This window comes from Paramormyrops kingsleyae, chromosome 19, assembly GCF_048594095.1.
Source record: "Paramormyrops kingsleyae isolate MSU_618 chromosome 19, PKINGS_0.4, whole genome shotgun sequence".
Lineage (NCBI taxonomy): Eukaryota > Metazoa > Chordata > Actinopteri > Osteoglossiformes > Mormyridae > Paramormyrops > Paramormyrops kingsleyae.
In genome coordinates this window covers 30,394,035-30,418,853 of record NC_132815.1, presented here as the reverse complement: position 1 = coordinate 30,418,853, position 24,819 = coordinate 30,394,035, and the positions used below count along the sequence as shown (strand labels likewise).

The window sequence follows — 24,819 nt, the reverse complement described above, 5'->3', positions numbered from 1 at the left end:
TTAAGTGAAGGTCTGGTTTGCTGGGGATCTTTTTATACACACCTGAGATTATGTTAATTACAATATTTGTCACAGGTGAACCTCTAATCTGTGATTGTTTGAATCATTAAAAGACATGACAAGACTTTTGTCCTTGCAAAAACAGGTGTTATGGACTTTAACAAGCTGTGAACATCAGGACACTTTTTGACTGTTTCATTTTGCACCCAGTTATTAATGTGAACGCCCTTGGCATTAAATTGATCCATTCATTGTACCAATTGATTGATTAGAAATAAAGTTATATGCCTTTTTAAGTTACTATGTCCTTATGTGACAAGACTTTTGTCAATGACTGTATGCAGCGCTGCTTCAACTTTAGGGCAACTGGTCTCAGAATTTACTCAGGTTTAGTTCCTCACCCATACAATGCCATCATCCATCCATTATCCAACCCACTGTCGTCACCGAAGATGCTCTGCAGCACATCCAGGCCCTGCCAGTCTTAATGGAGCTTGATGCCTTACCTACCCCAGAGGAGCTCAGCAAAGCCATAGACTCCCTAGTCTCCGGAAAAGCTCCAGGCAAAGACGGCATACCCTCCGAGGTGTACAAGGCCGGAAAGTCTACCACTTTGCTCACCCGTCTGCATGAACTGCTCTGTCAATGCTGGAACGAGGGCACCATCCCTCAGGACATGCGCGACGCCAACATCGTCACCATTTATAAAAACAAAGGCGACCGCAGCAACTGTAACAACTACAGGGGCATTTCTCTCCTGAGCATCGCTGGAAAGGCTTTCGCCAGAGTGGTTCTCAACAGGCTTCAAATGCTCGCCGCGCGAGTTTACCCAGAGTCACAATGTGGCTTTAGAGCTGGGAGATCGACAGCGGACATAATTTTCACAATGCGACAACTGCAGGAGAAGTGCCGAGAGCAGCATCAGCCGCTTTACGTCGCATTTATCGACCTGACCAAAGCCTTTGACCTTGTCAGCAGAAAGGGGCTCTTCGTACTGCTCTCCAAGATTGGATGCCCCCCGAAGCTACTCAAGATGATCACATCTTTTCACGAGGGCATGCAGAGCACAATAAAGTACAACGGCTCTTCATCAGACCCCTTCCCAATTAACAACGGGGTAAAACAGGGCTGCGTCCTTGCTCCCACACTCTTCGGCATTTTCTTCTCTTTACTATTCTCTTACGCTTTCGACTCCTGCTTCGACGGCGTCTACCTCCACACAAGAACAGACGGGAAGCTTTTCAATCTAGCCCGTCTGCGTGCCAAGACCAAGGTGCGTCACATACTCCTGCGGGAATTGCTGTTCGCCGATGACGCCGCGCTAGCAACCCACACTGAGGAAGCCCTCCAGCGACTCATTAACCGCTTCGCTCATGCTAGCAGTGCTTTCGGCCTTACCATCAGCCTCAAGAAGACCAACATTATGAGTCAGGATGTCAGCAGCACCCCCAGCATCTGCATTGGTGACCACACTCTGGAGGTAGTGGAGGAGTTCATCTATCTGGGTTCCACCATTTGCAGCAACCTATCACTTGATACTGAAATCGACAAGCGGATCGGCAAGGCCGCTGGAACAATGGCACGCCTCACCAAACGGGTGTGGGAGAACACCATGCTGACCATCAACACCAAAATCCGTATTTACCAGGCTTGTGTCCTCAGCATCCTCTTGTACGCCAGCGAGACATGGACCCTGTACGCCCGCCATGAACACAGGCTCAATACGTTCCATCTCCGCTGCCTGCGAAGGATACTGGGGATCACATGGCAGGACCACATTTCCAACATGGTTGTCCTGGAAAAGTCTGGCATCCTCAGCATGTATGCTCTGCTCACTCAGCGCTGCCTTCGCTGGCTCGGCCATGTTCATCGCATGGACGATGGACGGCTCCCCAAAGACATCCTCTACGGAGAACTGGACTCTGGCGTCAGACCAGTGGGGAGGCCAGCACTGCGCTATAAAGACGTCTGCAAGTGTGACATGGAAGCCTGCGACATCAGCCCCACAACATGGGAAGCTGCAGCAGCAGATCGCAGTGGGTGGAGGTGAACCGTCAAGGCGGGTGTAAACAGCTACGAACAAAAGCGACACCTACAGTGGGCAGAGAGGAGAAAACGCAGAAAAAATGTGGAGAAATCCTCAGTGAAACCAGACACCGTCTTCATCTGCCAAAACTGCACCAGGAGCTGTACATCCAGAATTGGGCTCTACAGTCACCAAAGACGCTGCAATCAAGCCATGGAGTAACCTATCCGGACGCAGAATTCCATAGTCTTCCGAGACTGAGGACGCCAACGACGAACGACGGTCTCAAAATTTACTCAGGTTTAGTTCCTCACCCATACAATGCCATCATCCATCCATTATCCAACCCACTGGTCTCAGAATTTACTCAGGTTTAGTTCCTCACCCATACAATGCCATCATCCATCCATTATCCAACCCGCTTATCCTACTGGGTCGCGGGGGGTCCGGAGCCTATCCCAGAGGCAATGGGCACAAGGCAGGGAACAACCCTGGACAGGGGGACAGCCCATCACAGGGCACACTCATACACCATTCACTCACACATGCACACCTATGGGCAATTTAGTAACGCCAATTAGCCTCAGCATGTTTTTGGACTGTGGGGGGAAACCGGAGTACCCGGAGGAAACCCCACGACGACACGGGAAGAACATGCAAACTCCGCACACATGTAACCCAGGCGGAGACTTAAACCCAGGTCCCAGAGGTGTGAGGCAACAGTGCTAACCACTGCACCACCATGTCGCCCCTACAATGCCATCATCAAACATCAAATTTTTTTTGAGTTATCGCCTTACATACAGAAGTGCCTGTGACAGCAGATCAGTTTTAAAACCATACAGATTTCCTGTCCAGGCCTCGACCTAGACTGCTGAGGTTTGGGGAGCAATTACAAATTTTGGGTGGGCAGCATTTCACACAATGGACTATAAAACAGTGCAGTAGCAGCTTGTGACCAGAAAAATAGATGGGGCACATGGACAATTCATATTTTATGTTTGAATTCCTTATGAACTCTACATTATGCTCTCATGGTCATCTCTCTAATCAGGAAAGATAAAGTATTAATAATAATAATAATAATAATTATAATAATAATAAAATAATAATAATAATACTAATGCGATTTCTGTAAATTGCTTTGCATGGAAGTGTCTGCTAACCAAACATAAATTTAACATACACATTAACTTATCTACTGGCATATTAAAGGCAAATTTGTAACTCAAACTCATGAACTGGTATATAAGACTATAAGAGGACAGAGAACATGTAACAAACAGTAATATAGTGGAAGGATGTTCCTTAAAGAGAAAAAGCATTAAATGTTAATTACCAAACCAAAAACAAACTAACCTTGCAAACAAAGGTGAAAGTGACATGCACTGTGTTGGTACAAAGTGGGCAGGAAAAGTGCAGCATTACTGCCCACAGTGCACAGTACAACTGCCCACAGTAATAGCCCAATTGATTCAAAGTAGTGCAGTATTGGTCTCAAAACCGGTCGACTTAGTCTCTAAAAGCCCAGCACATGACACAATGTCCAGCAGTAAGATGCAGAAGCTGTCCTTTTGTTACTCTTTCCTTTTTGCTCTACTTTTTCTTCAGTTGTCATGTATTATTTTTCTTTCCCTGTCTCTCTCTGTCTGACCCCCCCCCCCTTTTTTTTTAATAAATTTTTTGTGTATTTATTTATTTTCCTTCTTCTTCTCTCTCTCCTCTTTCTCTCCCTCCTCTCTTCCTCTCTCTATCTCTTCTACCTCAGTTAACTTCCCCTGTGAGCTCCGGCTTTGTGGCGCAATAATCTGAAATGGTGAATAAAGAGTATACCTCAAGTAACAAGAGGAGTTTAATCCGAAGCTCCACTTGGCAAAATAAAAGTGTTGGCACAATAAAGCACCCAGACTAACATCCTGCTTGCTAAACTGCTAAATTTAAAAAAAACTTTATTTATACGAGCACTGACATGGTTGACAACTCACACACAACTGGTGTGACACTCTCACTTTCAGGTTCTCAAGCAAGAAGTCTTACGGCAAATCTATATTATCCCATCATAAACATAAAAATAGGTATATCAAAAACTTTGGGGTAGTTTGCAAACCCTACAGACTATTATTTATTAAGGGTCTAAAGCATGAAATGCATTGGACCTTTATTGTTTTTCTTAGGATTATTATTTTTTATTTTATTTTTTTTCCTGCTCTAAAACTGAATGGCCAGCCAAAACTGTAAGTGCTATAAAGACCAAATTTGGCCCGAAGATGTCAATTCTTACCCACTACTCAGATTCTCCGACCCAAGTCTGTCAGCCAGATGGGGGCGCTCTAGCACCCCCCAACACGTTTCAGTCGATATCTCCTGTCCTATTAATCCTACAATTGAAATTCTTTTTTCTGCTGATACAGACAGCCTTGCCCTACCAACTTGCCATTTGGACTATGAAGCTTCGCTTACTTAGATTTTTTGCTAATTTGCAAATCCTACTTCTGCCTTCAAGTCCTACCCCGTCTGACCAAATCAGACATATGAGGTGTCAAACCAATCAGTTCTCTGAGCTGATCAAGACTTATAAAAAAAATCCTAAAATTTCTGTATCATACGGCCATCAGCCACGCCCAAACTCCACCTAAATTTGGCCAGTTTCAGTCTGACTGCTATAACTTGGCCCTGCTTTAGCCGACCTTAACCAAAATTCAAATCCTACCTCCCAACCCCATTGTGGGGACTGCCTACAAAGCTGGCCCCAATTCGTCAATAGGGGGCGCTACAACTAAAAACTGCCTATATCTCCTGACTGCCTTGACCAATCTAATTCAAATTTGGCAGATATGTACTACGTCCAAGCCTGAGGTCAGACATGTATCATGACAGTCATTAGTTGTAAAATCCTGGCCACCATTAGCCAATTAAAATCAAGCAGCCATTTGACCGGCTAAACAATGACCAATCCAAACCAAATTTCGGTTGTACATTTGTCCTCTGACCTTGAGCCCACCCTGAAAAGGACACCTCAGTCTGCCATATGGGGGCGCTACAGTGCATTTCTGCTAATTTCTCCAGAACTGTCAAGCGTACAGTTGAAATTTATTGCCAGGCCAATTCAGTATGACATGCTACATCAAATAACATGTAGAACTTGGTTCTCCATCTTTGCGTTTTTGCATGATTTATATAGATGTGAAAACAGTACTTTTCTTTAACCTCCTAGGATTATTGCCTAACCTACATAAATCTGATATCATTAAAATCAAGAGAAAGTCCATATATAAAATTATTCAAAAAATCCTAAACTTTCCATGAGGTATGGCCACCAGCCACACCCAAACCATACTGGTGCCACACCCATTTCAATCAGACAGTTATATCTCAGGCGTGCCTCAGCCAATCATCACCAAACTTGAATATATCCTGTAGGACAGTACTGGGGAAGGGCCCAGTACTGGCCCTACACTGGGGGCGCTACAGCAATATAACATGTCTCAATTAACCTGGAAAATCAGTTCAACTTACATTGTTCTCATTTTTGATCCAGTGCTGGTTAAAATATTTTGTACTGCAAGTTCTGTGAGTCATGCCAAATCAAGATATATGCAATGCCTAATGATAGTCATTTGCATTCCCTTGTGATATTTAAAAACTTAATACATAACATATTGCTATAACTACTACAATGTCCAGCCGAAGTAGGTCATTCTGGTAGTATATCAATCAGGACACTGGCCTTATGGATAATTTATAAAAATAACTTGACTTACCTGTATGCTATGGCCACCAACTACACCAAACCTGCACCATTTCCATGCTCATTTCAATCAAACAGCTAAATCTGAGGTATACTTCGTCCAATCATCACCAAGTTTGACCCACTATTGTAGCACTGGACCAAAGACAGACCCTCCAAGTTTGGTGCAGATCGGTCAAAAGGGGGCGCTACAGCCACTGTCCAAATACGTCTAAGACCCATCTTAGCAAATTCAGCTGAAATATCCTTCTTTCTCATAAAACCTTCAAAGAATTGTTACCTTTCCCTTCACCTGAGTCCATGTTTTTAATTTCCTTTCATCTCTCACGCATTTGCCTCATACAACATTATCAGACTTCATTTACACTAGAGAAAATAATTTTCTCAAGTGTAAATTTACACCTGAAAATATTAAATAGCATTTCTAAAATGGAGCGCTGACTCCACCTGCTGGCCAAACCATTTCCATACCCATTTCAATCAAACAGTTATATCTCTGGCATGCTTCATCCAATCCTCTCAAAATTTGAGCCACTGATTTATCACTGGCCCAAAGACAGACCCTCCACCTTTCGTGCTGATTGGTCAAAGGGGGGCACTACGGCCACTGTCTAAATATGTCTAAGACCCACCTTGGCTAATGCAGCTGAAATTAATCTTTAAATATTTGATGACAAGTAAGGTAATCACCTTTCCCTTCATCTCAGTCCATATTTTTAATTTGTTTTCATTTTCCTGCCATTTTACTTTTAGAAATTTATCAAACTTAAGTGATTCTTCAGGCTCTGTACACTGCAGCAATTGCAATTCTTTAATAAATTAGCCAAAAGCTAGTCACCACATTTTCCTGCTGTTTCTCATCTACCCTTTTCCCTTTATCCTACCTTGATGAACATTTCTACTGTAATGTCAAAAATGTCAGGTCTCATCATATCATAGTAGTATTTCCTATTTTCTGACTATTTAAATGCATTGCCCATCAGTTACAGTCTGTACTTCATTTCCCATAATTAGTGAACTTCTAATTTTATGCCATTCACTGCATTCCTCTCCACTGCTTCTGTGCATTAGCTTTGGACCCGCTTGTCACTGCTTACAGTTATCTTTATTATTGTTTTTTATTAAGAAGAGATGCACCTATTGATCAGCCAGGAACCAAAATGGGCAATGTTCAGCCTGCTCAGCCCGGACCGGAGACCAGCCGATCAGTCTCATGCATTTCCGATACCAAACCGGCACGTTTTACGGATGCACCTCACGTCACACGAACAGCGGCACAGACGATATCCTCACAGCCACCTGCACACTCACAGCCACACGCTAACATGACGTTAGCACGGAAGTTCTTCACTGTGAGTAAAGATGACACAAAGCTTGCAATTTGTAATACATTAAATACCAAAGTAAACTGTGGGAACCACCACAAAAACGTGGTGAAACGGAGGTACACTTTAAACTGAATGTTAAACATATACTTCATAATCTTGAAAAGGAATAACCATTACAATTGCAAAGCTAGCTAAGTTTTTTTTTCCTAAGGCAGAGAAAAAGTTTTAGTGAAACTTCAACCACCTGTGCTATAAGGTCTGTACAGTACGAAGGCAAGAAAAAGCCATATCTTAATCTAACTGACTAGCGATGTAAGAATTGCATGTGCATAACATGCGATGTTGGTATTAATTAATATACATTCTTACCATTCAGGCTTGCAACACATTCCAAAAAAAGTTGGGATGGGGGCAATTCAGGGGTAGTAATGAGGTATAATAACTAATGATGTGATTTGAAACTGGTGATGTTAACAGGTGATCGCAATCATGATTCGGTACAAAAGCAGCATCGAGGAAAGGCCTACTCCTTTAGGAGCAAAGATGGGCAGAGGATCGCCAGTTTGCCACCAAGTGCGGACAAAAATCTTTGAAATGATGAAGAACAACATTTCTCAAAGAAAGATAGGAACAGATTTGGGCATTCCTCCCTCTACAGTGCATAACATAGTGAAAAGAATCAGGGAATCTGGAGAAATTACCGTCCGCAAAGGCCAAGGGCGCAAGCCTAAACTGAATGGCCGTGATCTCCAAGCCCTCAGACGGCACTGCATTAAAAACCGTCATTCATCAATCAATGATATAACTGCGTGGGCTCAGGACTACTTCAAGAAGTCACTCTCAAGCACTACAGTACGTAGTTACATTAGGAAATGCCAGCTAAAACTGTACTGTGCCAAAAGGAAGCCCTACATAAATAGTGTCCAGAAGCGCCGTCGACTTCTCTGGTCTCGGAGGCATCTGGGATGGTCCATTGTACAGTGGAAACGTGTATTGTGGTCAGACGAATCGGTTTTTCACATCTTTTTTGGAAGAAATGGACCCTGTGTGCTGCGGACCAAAGAGGACAAGGACCATCCAGATTGTTACCAGATACAAGTCCAAAAGCCAGGGTCTGTCATGGTATGGGGTTGTGTCAGTGCCTTCGGCAAAGGTAACTTGCACTTCTGCGATGGCACCATCAATGCTGAGAAGTATATCTCAGTTTTGGAGGAACAAATGCTGCCTTCAAGACGACGTCTTTTCCAGGGACGCCCATATTTATTTCAGCAAGACAATGCCAAACCACATACTGCGTGCATAACAAAGGCATGGCTGCGTAAGAAGAGGGTGCGGATGCTTGACTGGCCTGCCTGCAGCCCTGATTTGTCTCCTATAGAGAATGTTTGGCGCATTTTGAAACGAAAAATGCGTCAACGAAGACCCCGTACTGTTGCGCACCTAAAACGTTGTTTGCAGGAAGAATGGGACAAACTAACACCTGCAACACTTAGTCACTTGATTTCTTCAATGCCAAAACGTCTTTTAAGTGTTGTTACAGTGGTAAATGCTGTACTGTCACAACTTTTTTTGGAATGTGTTGCAAGCCTGAAAGGCAAGAATAGATATTTATTTACAAATCAAATGATGTTGACAAAAAAAAAAAAAACATGAATTATCTTGTGTTCATACTGTCTGCAATGAAATAAAAGTTAAGGGAAATTTGTAAATTACTGCTTTATTTTTTTATTCACATTTTCCACACTATCCCAACTTTTTCTAATTTGGGGTTGTATTATTTGGAACAGTATAGTACACTTCAGTTTTATTTGGAGGTATGTAACCTATGGACTTTATTTTAAAGAAAGAGAGTAAAAAAGAGAAAAAAAAGAGAAAACATTACTGCATTACTGAAAAAATAATGTAAGCTATAATCCAAGTGAAAATGGTAGATTACCTGGATGCAAATAACACTCTGAGGGATAGCCAACATGGATTTAGGAGAGGTAGATCCTGTTTAACAAATTTACTTCAGTTCTTTGAGGAAGCTACAAGAGAAATTGATCGCAAAAAGGTCTACGATGTGATCTACTTAGATTTCCAGAAGGCCTTTGATGTTTTCCCTCAGATCACAAACTGCTCTTGCGTAAACTCAAAGCTGCAGGGATTTTAGGAACTGTTGCAGCTTGGATTTGGATCGAAAACTGGTTAACTGACAGGAAGCAGCGAGTAGTTATTAGAGGCACAATGTCACAGTGGGCCTGCATTCATAGTGGGGTACTGCAGAGTTCAATTTTAGGACCACTGTTGTTCCTAATTTACATTAATGATATTGACACCAATACATACAGTAAACTGGTTAAATTTGCAGATGACACCAAGGTGGGTGGTGTAGCAGATATTGAACTAGCAGCACAGAGGCTACAATGGGATCTGGATTTAATTAGCGACTGGGCTGATACCTGGCAGATGAAATTTAACATGTAAGGTAATCCATGCAGGGAGCAGAAATATACAGTACAGATATTTTATGGGATCCACTGAAATAAAGGTAGCTGTATGTTGATGCTTCCATGTCCCACCCTCGCCAGTGTGGGGAAGCAATAAAAAAAAGGCCAATAGAATGTTGGGTTACATCTCTGATGCTACGATTATATAATTCCTTGGTAAGACCCCACCTAGAATATTGTGTGCAGGTTTGGTAACCATACCTTAAGAAGGGCATTGCTGCCTTGGAAAAGGTGCAACGTAGGGCTACGAGAATGATTCCTGGTCTTAGAGGAATGTCTTACGAGGAGAGGTTAGCTGAGCTGAATCTGTTTAGCCTCAAGCAAAGGAGACTAAGGGGGGGGGGGACATGATTCAGGTATATACGATTCTAACAGGTCTGGATGCTGTTCAGCTAAATGACTATTTCAATATTAGTTTAAATACTAGAACTCGTGACCATATATGGGAATTAGCGGGAGAACATTTTAAGATGAATTTGAGGAAGCACTTTACACAGCGTGTAGTTAGAGTATGGAATAGTCTTCCTGCTAGTGTAGTGCAAGCTATAACCCTGGGTCCCTTTAAATCAGAGCTAGATAAGATTTTAACAACTCTGAGCTATTAAGTTCTCCCCAAATGAGCTTGATGGGCCGAATGGCCTCCTCTCATTTGTAAATGTTCCTAAGGTCAATGCCATATTGTCTGGTGAATTTAAACATACTGGAAAACACTGGAAAATTTGTTTTGTTATTTAAATCTGTTGCACCTGCTGTTGTTTGGTAAAGTAAATTATGTCAGATAATGTTGGGTGTACAGCAACTCATTTTCAGTCAATTGTTATTTATACCTCTTTCCAGTCACAGAGCACTTTATTTTGAGACTCCTTTAAGTGACAGAAAATCCTGTAACCTAGCGCAGTTTGGGGAAAATGTAAAATTAAACAATTTCTTTTATTATGAAAATAAAATTTTTCATTGAAGAAAAGCTGGATTTTTGTTTACATGCTGTCAAATATAGATTTTAGAAAGAATCAGCATCAGCACATCACACTTGCAAAAAAAAAAAAAAAAAAGAGTAATCGGAATCAGCAAGAAAACTGGAATCGGTGCATCTCAATTATTAAGGAAATAAAACTGTGACATGCATGTACATGTATGGGCAGACTTGTCTCGAATTGAAAATCTCACTCCAACAAGCTGAACAAAGTTGGCAACCCTGGGCTGATATCAATGCTAGCAAACTGTCCTATCTTAAATAGCTGCATAGAATTAACAAAAGCAAGGAGGGGAAAACATAGACAAGAGCTCCTCTGCAGTGGTTAACTTCATTCAGTACTAATTGTGTGTTCAAGCTGAAGTTTCTAGTGAATATGAATGATAATAATAATAATAGAGGGGGGGAGTGGGCCAGTGGCTGGGGCTTCCACACATAGGAGGGGGGCGTGAGAGAAGAACAGGGAATGAGGATGTGATCCTGCGGTGCAGCCTGAATTTCAACAGTCGCTCACAGCATATAAAGGCAGCTCCCAACTGCAGGGCCCACAAAGAGGAATTAGAAAGAAAACACAACAGAACACCATTTAAAAGATGCGTCGTTTTAGACAGTTCCATACTACTGTATAACAGGAAAGGCCCCTGGTGGAGTCCCCCAGCAGTGGGTGAGCATAAGGTCAGGGGTCAGCAGAGAACAGGGCCCCATCAGAACCAGCATGCAGGAAATCAGTCTGTTTATAGGACATATCCCCAGGACAGCAAAAACATAAGGGAGCTGATCACACAACCACTCTGGACGAGAATGACTTAATAACAATAATAATAATAATCGATACTTTATTGATCCCCGTGGGGAAATTGTCTTTTTACGCCTCCCTCAACTTGCTCTTTGTAGAGTAAGCTGTCCATGAAGGGCAGCAACCTGTTGGGGCACCCAGGGAGCTGGGGGTTAAGTGCCTTGCTCAAAGACCCACAGACATGCTGAGGCTGGGTTTGAACCGATGACCCTCTAATTACAGGCACACAGGCTTAGCCCACTGAGCCACACGCTGCTTACTGGTTTGTGTCCATCCTGAGAAGGAGGAACATGGTTCACATCCAAACATACATACATCCATCAATTTCCTGTAACCACTTGTCCTATTCGGAGTCACAGGGGGGCTAGAGCCTATCCAAAAGGCTATAGGTACAAGGCAAAAAACAACCCAGTATGGGGTGCCAACCCATCGCAGGGCACACGATCGATCAGTGCAGGAATTCAGACTGCAACAGGAATGGTGGTGGAACTATGGTAACATCTGGAATCGTGTTTAATAAAAGGGACCTTCCCTAATCTGCACAAGATAAAACACCCAGCTATCAGCTCCAAATTGCACTGAAAACAGTAAGCAATGAAAGCATACTTGGTCACAAGACTCTGAGGGACAACTGAACATTCCCACAGTTGGTCTACAGGCGTGTTCCTCAGTTTCTGGACCACCAGATGGACATTAAGAATCATTCCCATGGAAAGAGGCAGCCTGTCCTGGAATGTGGAATCCAGTCACAGATACCAAGAGTGAATTTCCCTCCTTCAACAAACACACATCTCCAGTAAACAGGCCAAGCCCACCAGCCTCTTTCCAAGACCTTATCTAACAGGAAAAATGGCCAGTGACTACTTTACTCATGCTAGCGTCATGTGCCTTTATTTCACTCTGTTTGGAAAAGTAATCTGTATTAGCTTGGTGTATGGTCATTCCAAGAAACGCGCATCAAACGCAAAATATAGGTAGTCCAGGTGTATCCTGCCTCCCTGCGAGTAACCCGCCCCACACCATGCCGAGCCTGCGGGCGATTTCAACGTGCGCTTCTCTGAAAAGGGCCACGTTAATAAGTTCACCGCTGATAATGCCGAGGAATCCAGGAGGAGCAGGATCACTACACAACAGGATGACAAACATTGTGCGCGCTCTGAAACCTGAAACCAGTTTCATAATAACCAAGACAATTAAAGCCGTCATTTCAGTAACAAAACCCCGCGGGGTGCACCCTGCGCAGAAATGCGTGTGGGTGTGTTAAGACTTCAAGCAGCGTATGTTGACATCTTCGGATAATTCTTCATCAGACAGGTACAAAGTTGCGGATCATATTCGGATTAAGACCCATGGCTAATTGCAAAACAAGAAACTAAATCAAAACCAAATCAAAACAAGTTTAGTAGTACACAGGGAACTTGTTTTAATCGTTTATGGGTAATGTGCGTTATAATCACAGCGTTAAAAATAATCAGTGTGAAAGTGTGCAATAAAAATGTGGTATACTGTCATGCATGGCGAAGGAGGCGGCAGTGGCCGGTGTTCGGGGTCCAAACACCCACCCCAGTGCAGGAAGTCTGCGACGTGTTTCTCCCTCCGGAGCGGCGAGCCGCTGCACTCATCATACAGGCAGAGCAGCGCGTCCAGCAGCGCCTCGACACTCAATGCTGTCTCGTCTTCTCGGCGACCGCCCAGCAGCAGCTGCTCCAACTTCTTCAGCCTCACCTCGGCTGACATGCTCGCCGATCGACGCGATCCGCCCTACTGCAAAACCCCCCGGGGCCGGCTTTCTGTGGTTCCCCACCTGCTGCTCGTACACTGGGGGGAAAGGGCGACGAGTCAGCCCAATGAAACGATCGATGTCCGGTCGTCGTTTAGATGTGAGGTCTCCGGGTCTGTCCACAGAGGATTCTGGCCACTTCAGTTAAAGCCAACATTTCTGCTGAACAAATCTAGGCTCCGCACAGTGTCGACTGCCTTACAGACGGCTTGCAAACGCTGTCTCCACCAGCTCGGAGCAGGGCCAACTTGGTTACACCACCGTGATCCCAAAGGATATTTAAATTAGAGGAAATTCCAGTCCTTCCGTATCTGCTTGCTCCCCTTACTCTGCACTCCCCGGTAAACCCGTAGTACACGGTGTGCGCGACCCCTGAAACATGGCTGAATGCGCGCCGCTGCCCAATCCGCGGCTCGCCAAGAGCGCAGACCAGGGCCGCGAAGCCCCGCCCAGCGCGCCGGAAGCGCTCTCTGAGATTGACAGGCTCCCGGGAATAACGGGATTGGACCTCTTGGGAGTCTGATTCGAATAGTAATGTGGCCCTTACGGTTCATCTGTGAAATGCCGGCATCACTCATTTAACCACAATATGCGTGACAGAACACATCGGGTGTAATATAACCAAAATATACAGGGACAAATGGCAGGATATCCTGAGTCGTTCAACCAGATGACAGGATGTATCAGCACCTCAGTGCCAGGGAACTCCTCGGCATCCTGGGAGCAAATTTACCAAGAAAAACCACCACTCCACCCTTTATGGGAACAATTTGTAATTATAAGCCAAGCAAAGTGCTCCTTCTAATACACACACACCCACGCAGTAATGACAGCTTAGTCAGCCCTCCTCCCTGATGATCGTGCTCCTTTACTCTGACGGACTCCCCAGGCAGGAAACAATCTGTCTGCAGCCAGCTGTGCCACACAGTCTCATTCTCATCCACACAGCTGGCTGGCGACATTGCCACCACCTGTTTGACCAATAACATAAACAAAATGTACAGCACTTTGGTCAGCAATAGCTGTGTTTAAATAATAAATAAATTTTACTTACTTACTTACTAAAAGAAAATCAAAGATGCTGGGATGTGTTGTATTTGGACTGTGTTAATGGCAAGATCTAGGTGAGTTTATGTAGCAAAAGTTAGTTTATTGTTATAATGATTTGTAGTCAGTGTTGAATGGCCTCCTGAATATATTTTCATTACATTTTTCTTTTCTGCTGGGAAATACACATGGCCAGCATACGCTGCTGTTCCTGTCTTCTTGTGTGTGTGTGTGTGCGCGTGTCTGCAGGCATGTGTGTGTGTGTGTGTGCATGTGTGTGTGTGTGTGTGTGTGCTGAATGGATGTAGCTGAAAGTTCAGGGAGAGGTTTGAATGCTGTTGTTTCTGAGGGGTGTGACCTGACTGACCTCCTGACTTTGGGTTCCTGATGCCATTGGTGACGTTGTTCAGGCTATACAGGTGGGATGAGATGTGCAGAGACTCAATAAAATGACAATGACAGCATTCACCAGGGCAGGTATCTAGATACGTATGAATGGCAGAAATGTGAAAGGCAGAAATGGCATGCACATCGATGACTTGTACAGAGGTATATTAGCAGTGACCATTGCCTAAGACTGAGTACCTTAAATGTATGGGCACATGCCTTAATCTATACACTTCTTATTACTCTATTTTTCTTCATACTATTAAAGTCTGGAGCAGAATAGCTATTTTATGCCGGTGTCTGTACACTGAATCAGTTGCTGCTCTGTGCTCATTGTGACTCTCTCTTCTGTAGCTTCAGTCTTATGGTTACATGGGAACCCCCCAAAGCTGCTGCCTCCACCCCCTGCTCTTCACATTTCTGACTTCTCTGCCAAAACCACCTCTAATTACATCATAAAGTATGACTATACCTCCATGATGGGCCTCATAAGTGGAGGAGATGAGTCTGTGTACAGACAGGAGGGGAGAGAGCTGGTGGAGTGGTGCAAGGCCCACACTCTGCTGCAAAATGTCAACCAGACAAAGCAAGTGATTGTGGACTGCATAAAAACCTGCGGGAGGATTACCCTCTATACATCAGTGGCTGTGCTGGTAGCAGAGCTCAGCATTAATTTTATGGGTGTGCCCCTCACTGGAAATCTCTCATGGGGCCAGTATGTATCCTCCCTGACTAAGAATTCCCAGCAACAAACTCACTTCCTGTGCCATGTGAGACAGGCGAGAAAGCCACCTCCCATCCTGTCTACCATCTACAGAGGCACCACTGAGAGTCTCCTGACAAACTGTACCACAGGCTGGCTGGGGTTCTGCAATGCCTTGGACCGCCAGTCTCTCCCGTAGATCAGGCCTGCTAGGACACTCTGCCTTCTGTGGACATTTATAATGCCCACAGCATCCAGAGGCCACTGGCATCATCAGGGACCCAGCAGACCTCCCTCACAGCCTCTTTGCCCCCATGCCACCTGATAAAAGGTTCTATTCCTCAAAGCTAGAAGTTTAAAAAGTGAGGTTTAAAAAACACTTATTTAAAGCCCTTCCCAGCCAAAGATTGATTCACTATTTATTGCACAAATCTTTTTATTTATTGCACATTCTGCTTCAATGCCAAACTTCTGTATCTATTTCCGCAACCTTACCCCAACAATCAGGTGGTTAACCTTAGTCTTTGTCTCTGTCTTAATGGCATGTCATAAAATGTCATGTCTACATTATGTTATTATCATTCATATACTTCTGCTCTGTTTATCACTTAATTTGCGTTTGTACTATGACCAACGAAAATGATATTTCAGCTCCATGCATGATATATCTGAACCCAACAAACAATACAGTGAGGGAAATAATTTTTTGAACCCCTGTTGAATTCCTAACTAGATCCATTTATAAAAAATGAGAAGTCTATAATTTCACTGGTAGGTTTATTTTAACACCAGAAGATAGATTTTCAACAAAACAAAGAATAAAAAACCACTATGTAATAGGTACAAATAAATTTGTAATTTATCTAGGGAAATAATTATTTGGTCCTCTACAAGCCAGCAAGAAATTAGGTCAAGTACATGTGCACTAACACAATGCAAGTAGTACTAGATAAGTATTAGTAGATAACAAGCTAGCATTCAAATTTAATGCAGTTACTTTGTTAGATAGTATTCTTGGGTTACTATCCTGTCTACATCTTTAACATTATCACCATAGAAAATACCAAAGAGCTATCGAAGGACATCGGAGACAAGATTTTTGACCTTCACAAAGGTGAAACGGGCCACAAAGCCATCAGCAAGTAGCTTGGTGAGAAAGTGACAACTGTTGGTGCAATAATTTGCAAATGGAAGAAAGATAAAATACCTGCCAGTCACCTTCGGTCTGGGGCCCCAAGGATCTTGTCTTGTGCAGCATCAATGATCTTAAGAACAGTGAGGGCTAACCCCAGAACCACATGGGAGGAGCTTGTTAATAATCTCAAAGCAGCAGGGACCACAGTTGCCAAGAAAACAATTGGTAACACATTATTCAGATATAAGAACATAAGAAATTTACAAACGTGAGGAGGCCATTCGGCCCATCAAGCTCGTTTGGGGAGAACTTAGCTAATAGCTCGGAGTTGTTAAAATCTTATCTAGCTCTGATTTAAAGGAACCCATGGTTTTAGCTTCCACTACAATAGCAGGAAGACTATTCCATACTCTGACTACACGCTGTGTAAAGAAGTGCTTCCTCAAATTTGTTTTAAAATGTTCTCCCGCTAATTTCCACTTATGGCCACGAGTTTTAGTATTCAGACTAATATTGAAATAGTCATTTGGCTGAACAGCATCCAGACCCGTTAGAATCTTATAGACCTGGATCATGTCCCCCCTTAGTCTCCTTTGCTCAAGGCTGAACAGATTCAGTTCCGCTAACCTCTCCTCGTAAGACATTCCTCTAAGACCAGGAATCATTCTCGTAGCTCTTCGTTGCACCTTTTCTAAGGCAGCAATGTCCTTCTTAAGGTATGGTGACCAAACCTGCACACAGTATTCTAGGTGGGGTCTTACCAAGATATTATATAAGTGTAACATCACCTCCCTCGACTTAAACTCCACACATCTAGAGATATAACCCAACATTCTGTTCGCCTTTTTTATTGCTTCCCCACATTGGCGAGAGTGGGACATGGAAGCATCAACATACATACCGAGATCTTTCTCGTAATCAGCTACCTTTATTTCAGTGGAACCCATAAAATATCTGTACTGTATATTTCTGCTCCCTGCATGGATTACCTTACATTTATCTGTGTTAAATTCCATCTGCCAAGTATCAGCCCATTCGCTAATTAAATCCAGATCCCGTTGAAGCCTCTCTGCTGCTAGATTAGTATCTGCTACCCCGCCCACCTTAGTGTCGTCTGCAAATTTAACCAGTTTACTGTATGTATTCGTGTCAATATCATTAATGTAAATTAGGAACAATAGTGGTCCTAAAATTGAACCCTGCGGTACCCCACTATAAACGGAGGCCCACTGTGACATAGTGCCTCTAATAACTACTCGCTGCTTCCTATCAGTTAGCCAGTTTTTGATCCAAGCTGGCACAGTTCCTAAAATTCCTGCAGCTTTAAGCTTTAACAAGAGCCGTTTGTGGGGGACAACATCAAAGGCTTTCTGGAAATCTAAGTAAATCACATCATAGGCCTTTTTGTGATCAGTTTCACTTGTAGCTTCCTCAAAGAACTCAAGCAGATTCGTTAAGCAGGATCTACCTCTCCTAAATCCATGTTGGCTATCCTTTATAATGTTATTGGCATCTAGGTAATCTACCATTTTCACTTGAATTATAGCTTCCATTATTTTTCCAGTAATGCTAGTTAAACTGATTGGCCTATAGTTTGCTGGATTACTTCTATCCCCTTTTTTGAATATGGGTGTTATATTAGCATGCTTCCAATCTGATGGTACCACACCCGCAGATAACGATTTCTGGAATATTAAAGTCAAAGGTTGGCTAATAATATCCCTCATCTCTTTCAAGACTAAAGGTAAGATGCCATCAGGCCCCTGCGATTTATTTATTTTGAGTTTAGCTAGGCTTAGTATCACATCAACCTCAGTTATACATATATTGGTCATAGACGATGCTGTATTCGTATTAATTGGTGGTAAGCTACTTGTGTTCTCTATTGTGAACACCCTTGAAAAATAATCATTAAACTCGTTTACCATATCAATTTCGTTATCAATTATAAGGCCCTTACTATCCTGCAAATTAGTGATTTCAGCTTTTAGTGCTCTCTTGGAGTTAAAATATTGGAAGAAACCTTTACTGTCATGCTTAGCCTCCAATGCAATTTTTCTTTCTACATCCCTCTTTGATAGCCTAATGTCATTTTTTAACTCTGCCTGTAGACTTAGATACTCCTGCTTGATTTTGAAATCATTAGTTATTTTCCAGTTGTGGAACAGAGCCCTTTTCCTCCTGACTTTATTCTTAATTTCCTTAGTAAACCACCTTGGTTGTCGTTTCCTAGATTTAGTTTTGCTGGAAACAGGTATGAAGTCCTCTTGCACTTGCAACAATGTGCTTTTGAAAAATTCCCATGCCTCTTCAACTGTTTTGCTATTTAACTCTGTCCAGTTTACAGTTTCTAATTTCCGTCTCATACCATTAAAGTTAGCCTTCCTAACATTGTATACTTTTAATTTCGACTTTGCTCTTCGGACACTAAAATTAACCTCGAATTTAACCATGTTATGATCACTACCGTACAATGGGTCTAAAACCTCTAATTTTCCAATCCTATCCTGGTTATTACAAAAAACGAGATCAAGAAGGGCTTCTCCCCTGGTAGGAGTATTAACAAACTGAGTAAAAAAACAATCCTGTACTAATTCCACCATCTGAAGTTCATTTACAGAAGAGCCAGAGACTGTGTCCCACTGTATGTCCATGTCCCACTCTCGCCAATGTGGGGAAGCAATAAAAAAGGCGAACAGAATGTTGGGTTATATCTCTAGATGTGTGGAGTTTAAGTCAAGGGAGGTGATGTTACACTTATATAATTCCTTGGTAAGACCCCACCTAGAATACTGTGTGCAGGTTTGGTCACCATACCTCAAGAAGGACATTGCTGCCTTAGAAAAGGTGCAACGAAGAGCTACGAGAATGATTCCTGGTCTTAGAGGAATGTCTTACGAGGAGAGGTTAGCGGAACTGAATCTGTTCAGCCTTGAGCAAAGGAGACTAAGGGGGGATATGATTCAGGTCTATAAGATTCTAACGGGTCTGGATGCTGTTCAGCCAAATGACTATTTCAATATTAGTCTAAATACTAGAACTCGTGGCCATAAGTGGAAATTAGCGGGAGAACATTTTAAAACAAATTTGAGGAAGCACTTCTTTACACAGCGTGTAGTCAGAGTATGGAATAGTCTTCCTGCTATTGTAGTGGAAGCTAAAACCATGGGTTCCTTTAAATCAGAGCTAGATAAGATTTTAACAACTCTGAGATATTAGCTAAGTTCTCCCCAAACGAGCTTGATGGGCCGAATGGCCTCCTCTCGTTTGTAAATTTCTTATGTTCTTATGTTCTTATGTATCCCAGGTAAATTAAAATCACCCATAACCACCACATCATTTTTATTACTCATAATCCTGATATCATCATATAATATTCTGCTTTCCTCTACAGCTACATTAGGTGCCCTATAACAAACCCAGACAATTAGGCCATTTGAATCTTTAGCATCAAGTTTGATCCATACAGCTTCTGAATTTTTATTTTTATCAGTGAGATCCCTTGCCTGCAAGTTTTCTTTTACGTATACTGCAACACCACCTCCCTTCTTGCCTATCCGGTCTCTACGGAACAACGTATAACCATCCATATTATATTCATCACCATCATTGTCACTCATCCATGTTTCAGTTATTCCTATAATGTCATAATTGTCTGAAGAAATTAAAGCCTCTAAGTCATTAATTTTGTTTCTAATACTCCTGGCATTCAAATACAGACCACTAATGGTAGGCCTTTTACAGTGTCTACTTTTAATATTTATTTGGGCTTTCCGTCTCTCCCCACATAAATTCTTAACTGACCTCCCTGCCCCCCCAGTCCCTAGTTTAAACATTCCTCAACTATTCTGCACATACGCCTCCCCAATACACTGGTTCCCCTATGGTTCAGATGCAACCCGTCCGGCTTGAACAGGTCCCACCTGTTCCAGAAGGTCTTCCAGTGCCCCATAAACCTGAACCCCTCTTTCCTACACCACCATTTTAGCCACGCATTTAATCCCCTTATCTCAGCTAATTTTGCCTGACTTGCACGTGGCACGGGAAGTATTCCAGAGAATACCACCGTGGATGTTCTGCTTCTAAGCTTATCCGCGACTTCTATAAATTTATCTTGCAGAACAGCCCTTCTGCCCATTCCTATGTCATTGGTGCCAACATGCACCACGACCACTGGATCCACCCCGGCTGGGGCCAAAAGCCTGTCCACTCGATCAGGAAGGTCCCCTACCTGGGCACCAGGCAGGCAAGACACCGTACGGGATCCTCTACCACGGGTGCACACATAACTATCTACACCTCTTATAATTGAATCCCCTACTACCACAACCTCCCTCCTACTGGGGTTAGGTGGCTCCTTGGTGCCCAAGGGCCCACCTGCCTCCCCAGTCTCTTCCGGCTCTAAAGCTGGAAGCACCTGAAAGCGGTTAGAAACCGTTACTTCAGGTGATGCCGCCTCTGTGAACTGTGTACGCCCTTTTCTACGTCTACGACCTACGTTCACCCAGCTCTCTCGACCTACCTGTTCATCATTCTCCCCCCTCCCCGCTTGTGACGTACACATAGTCTCCCTAGAAGGCGTATTAACTCTCTCCTTTAACTCATTGCTATGCTGGATGAGAGCCAGTCGCTCCTCTAGGTCACGAACCTGGACCATGAGTGAGTCAACTAACCCACATCGCTCGCAGACGAAGTCCGACTGGACGCAAGCATCCAGAAGGGCAAACATCTTGCAAACACAACACTGAGCTGGCCCCATAATTACCTAACTCACTATGTCCCCGTCCTTTACTCCCAGCCCAGTATATTAATAGAGAATATTTAAACTTTTAGTTGATCTAATTAACGTATAGTTAAAACAAAGTGCCGAGTACTCTAAAACACTAAATTAACACTTGCGTTAAATCGGTACTTTATTATAAATTATCCGGCAGCGTCAGCGATAACAACCTTTAAATTTAACTTTTAAAATAACCAAATTTATAATTACTTACCCGAGATTAACTTCCTGCTGAACCACGTTTAGCTAAACTAAAGCGAAGTTGCTCTAGGGAGGCCAAAAAACCACAAAAACCCTCTCAAAGCAGGCTACTGCCGGAGCGGGAAAAAAAGTGGAAAATGTCCTCCCGGCCCCACCGGCGACCGAGCAAAGCTCCGGAGCAACTGACCTTTTAGAGTTAATGTTACCGATGTTCGATAATATTACCCGCGAAGGACGCAAACAGAAACGCAGTAAGAGTAAAATCTTTCCGTGCCACGGGCATATGCCACTCGACATGTCACCGCTACGTGCGCATGGCACTCGACATCTCACCGCTACGTGCGCATGGCAGTGGCAGCTGCCACTCGACATGTCACCGCTACGTGCGCATGGCACTCGACATGTCACCGCTACGTGCGCATGGCAGTGGCAGCTGCCACTCGACATGTCACCGCTACGTGCGCATGGCACTCGACATCTCACCGCTACGTGAGCATGGCACTGGACATGTCACCGCTACGTGTGCATGGCAGTGGCAGCTGCCACTCTACATGTCACTACTACATGAGCATGGCACTCGATGTTTCACTGTTATATGCGCATGGCAACCGACCCGGCACGGCCATCGGCGCATTTCACGGGACCCGGCATTGCCATAGGAACCTGTCACTCGACCTGGTGTCTTCACATATCGGCTGTCATTCGACCTGTCACCGCTACGGAAGTGACGTCACAGGCACCCGTCAAGACAGGTAGCGGCAGCTGCCACTAAGAAGTGGCAGCTGCCAGTTCTTAGTGGCAGCTGCCACTTCTGTCCGTCGCTAGTGGCGCTAAACAGTGACAGGATCCGTTCGGGAACAGTGCCTGCCGGTAGTGGCAGGTCTAGTGGCAGGTCCCGTGGCAGGTCTAGTGGCAGGTCCAGTGGCAGGTGCCGTTCAGATACAGTAGAGAGGCACCTACCCGCCACTTCTGGAAGTAGCCTAAACCAGAGATTCTGTACATCGGCTTAATGATCATTTTGTGAATATTATAATTATAAATAGTACAACTAAATGCAGGAATTTTAACGTAATTTTATATAAAGCTTCCTTAGCTATAGAAGTTGAGGAAATTAAATAATTTACATACCAAATAACAATAGTACCTAGAGATGTTTCAATGTAATAAGAAATTTTATTACATTGTAAAATGAATAAATATAATATAATAAATATAAACAGTACAATCATTGTCTTCTCAAATATGACAATGAAGAGTTTTGCAATCAACAACAATAACATTATGCATAGTCATACAACGATTAAACAAGTCCTCAATTTACGGCTCCTGTCACTGTTTAGCGCCACTAGCGACGGACAGAAGTGGCAGCTGCCGCTACCTGCCTTGACGGGTGCCTGTGACGTCACTTCCCCCTGCCAGCTGCCTTTTTGGGACTGACCCTTACTGGTAATTTATAGTATTTCGTGTGCTCATACCTGCGCAATCTTTTTCGAAGGTAGCGTCATCAGTGTTTACGTGCAAAGCGCATTGTGCCATCTCATAAGAGATTGAGATAGTAATCAGTAGTCTTTTGTGTGCTTGGACTTCATACAGTTTTTACAAATTCTAAGTTGCAAGTTCCATATTTTTCTTCATTACTTATAAAAATGCTTTGTCTGTATTTATAATGCATATATCGCATTAATGTCATGCCAGGGTAATTTTAACGACATACATTAATTAATTCGTCTTTTAGCCCTGATCGAACTTTAAAACTGAAAAAGAGATTAGCACCGATTGTTACAGACAGTAAGCAAATGCATTATTTATTCTTTCAAATACTTTCGGGAAACTGAAATCGCAATTGCTGAATCGAGAAATGGGGATTCAATTGTATTTCAAATTCAATTAATTATAATCAGTGCTTGAAGTGGGCCAGAACGCAGCAGAACGCAGTTCCGGAACTTCTGTATTTTCGTCTTTTGGGTTCCGCCACTTTTTTCTGCGTTCCGGTACTTACTGAAACTGATCCGACGCAGCGACAGTGGCCCGAGAATAGACAATATCACAAGACCGATAAAAGACTACATTACCCACGAGCCACGACAGTGCCCTATCATATGCATCCACTGAGTCCCAACCAATCGCATCAGCTTTAGCCCTAGTCTATTGTTAGGACTACAAGTATCACACTGGTCTGGTTCATGTTGTTTTAATGGTTTTTCAGTATTCCATTTGTGAATTAGAAAAAAGTAGCCTATGCCTATAGGTTATTGCTTGGAAGAATGATTAAATTAAAATAGTTTTTGAACCAACACATCCTAAAGACTTGATTTTTTTTTCACCGCACAAATGTCAAATGACGGAAAATTAGAGTTCCTGCACTTATTTTTTCTCACTGATTATAATATAGGCTACATGTATTTTACGATTCCTCAGACCACACTGTTAGAAAGACGTTTCTGTGCAGACCCGAGGTTGAAACCGTGAAACTCGCTTTCATTTGTAAAACAATAAGTGTTGATTGGCGCTGATGAGGGGGCGGGCAGTTTGTGTGGGGGGGGGCCTCCACGAGAGGTGCGTCCGAGGTATTTCGTAGGTTTCAGGGATTCTAGTCCAGTGGCGTATACAGACGTGTATAGTCGCGTTGAGACCGATGACAGACACACATATCAGTGGCAGCTGCTGTACTGGTAGCAGTGACGTGCGAGTGGCAGCTGCCAGTGCCATGCACACGTATCGGTGACATGTTGAGTGGCAGCTGCCAGTGCCATGTGCACGTAGCGGTGACATGTGGAGTGGCAGCTGCCACTGCCATGCGCACGTAGCGGTGACATGTCGAGTGGCAGCTGCCACTGCCATGCGCACGCAGCGGTGACATGTCGAGTGGCAGCTGCCACTGCCATGCGCACGTAGCGGTGAGATGTCGAGTGGCAGCTGCCAGTGCCATGCGCACGTAGCGGTGACATGTCGAGTGGCATATGCCCGTGGCACGGAAAGATTTTACTCCCTCTGCAGAAACGCCACTCGCGCCCGCAGCTGTCGGTAACACTCACAAGGACAGACAAGTACACACGTACAAATAAGAGTAAAAAATGAAAACAACAACAACAACCACCCACGTAACCGTGCTGGCACACAAACGCTCAAATATACTTTACAGATAATTCAAATCAAATCAACCGCTTCAACAGGCACACAACACAAGTGCACACAGTGACTACACCACTCCCGAACAGTACAGCAATCCCAGCAGCCTCTACAGCAATTCTAAAAGATCATGGTTAGAAATCCTGCCGTGCTTGCAAAGTACTCCTGTTCAAAAGGGCCCAGTCTGAAGTATGCTAATGGACACCTGAATAATTTCAATGAGGCTTGGAAAATGTGATATGGTCAGATGAGACCAAAATCGAGCTATTTTGCATCAACTCTACTTGCTGTGTTTGG

The 24,819-nt window shown here is 43.5% G+C and overlaps 1 protein-coding gene across 5 annotated transcripts in view; it reads right to left on the bottom strand.

Annotated features, from left to right (window-relative positions):
- The window catches only part of LOC111840283 (serine/threonine-protein kinase MRCK beta-like), a 94,157-nt gene extending 80,553 nt beyond the window's left edge, over positions 1–13,604 (bottom strand). For 3 of the 5 annotated variants that reach the window (XM_072702884.1, XM_072702886.1, XM_023804933.2), the window contains exon 1: positions 12,923–13,604. In XM_072702884.1, the coding sequence (XP_072558985.1) occupies positions 12,923–13,097 (175 nt within the window). In that variant the 5' untranslated portion in view covers positions 13,098–13,604. The remainder of the gene's footprint in view (positions 1–12,922) is intronic. The other 2 variants (XM_072702885.1, XM_072702887.1) reach the window with 1 other exon arrangement.
- Positions 13,605–24,819: the final 11,215 nt, after the last annotated feature.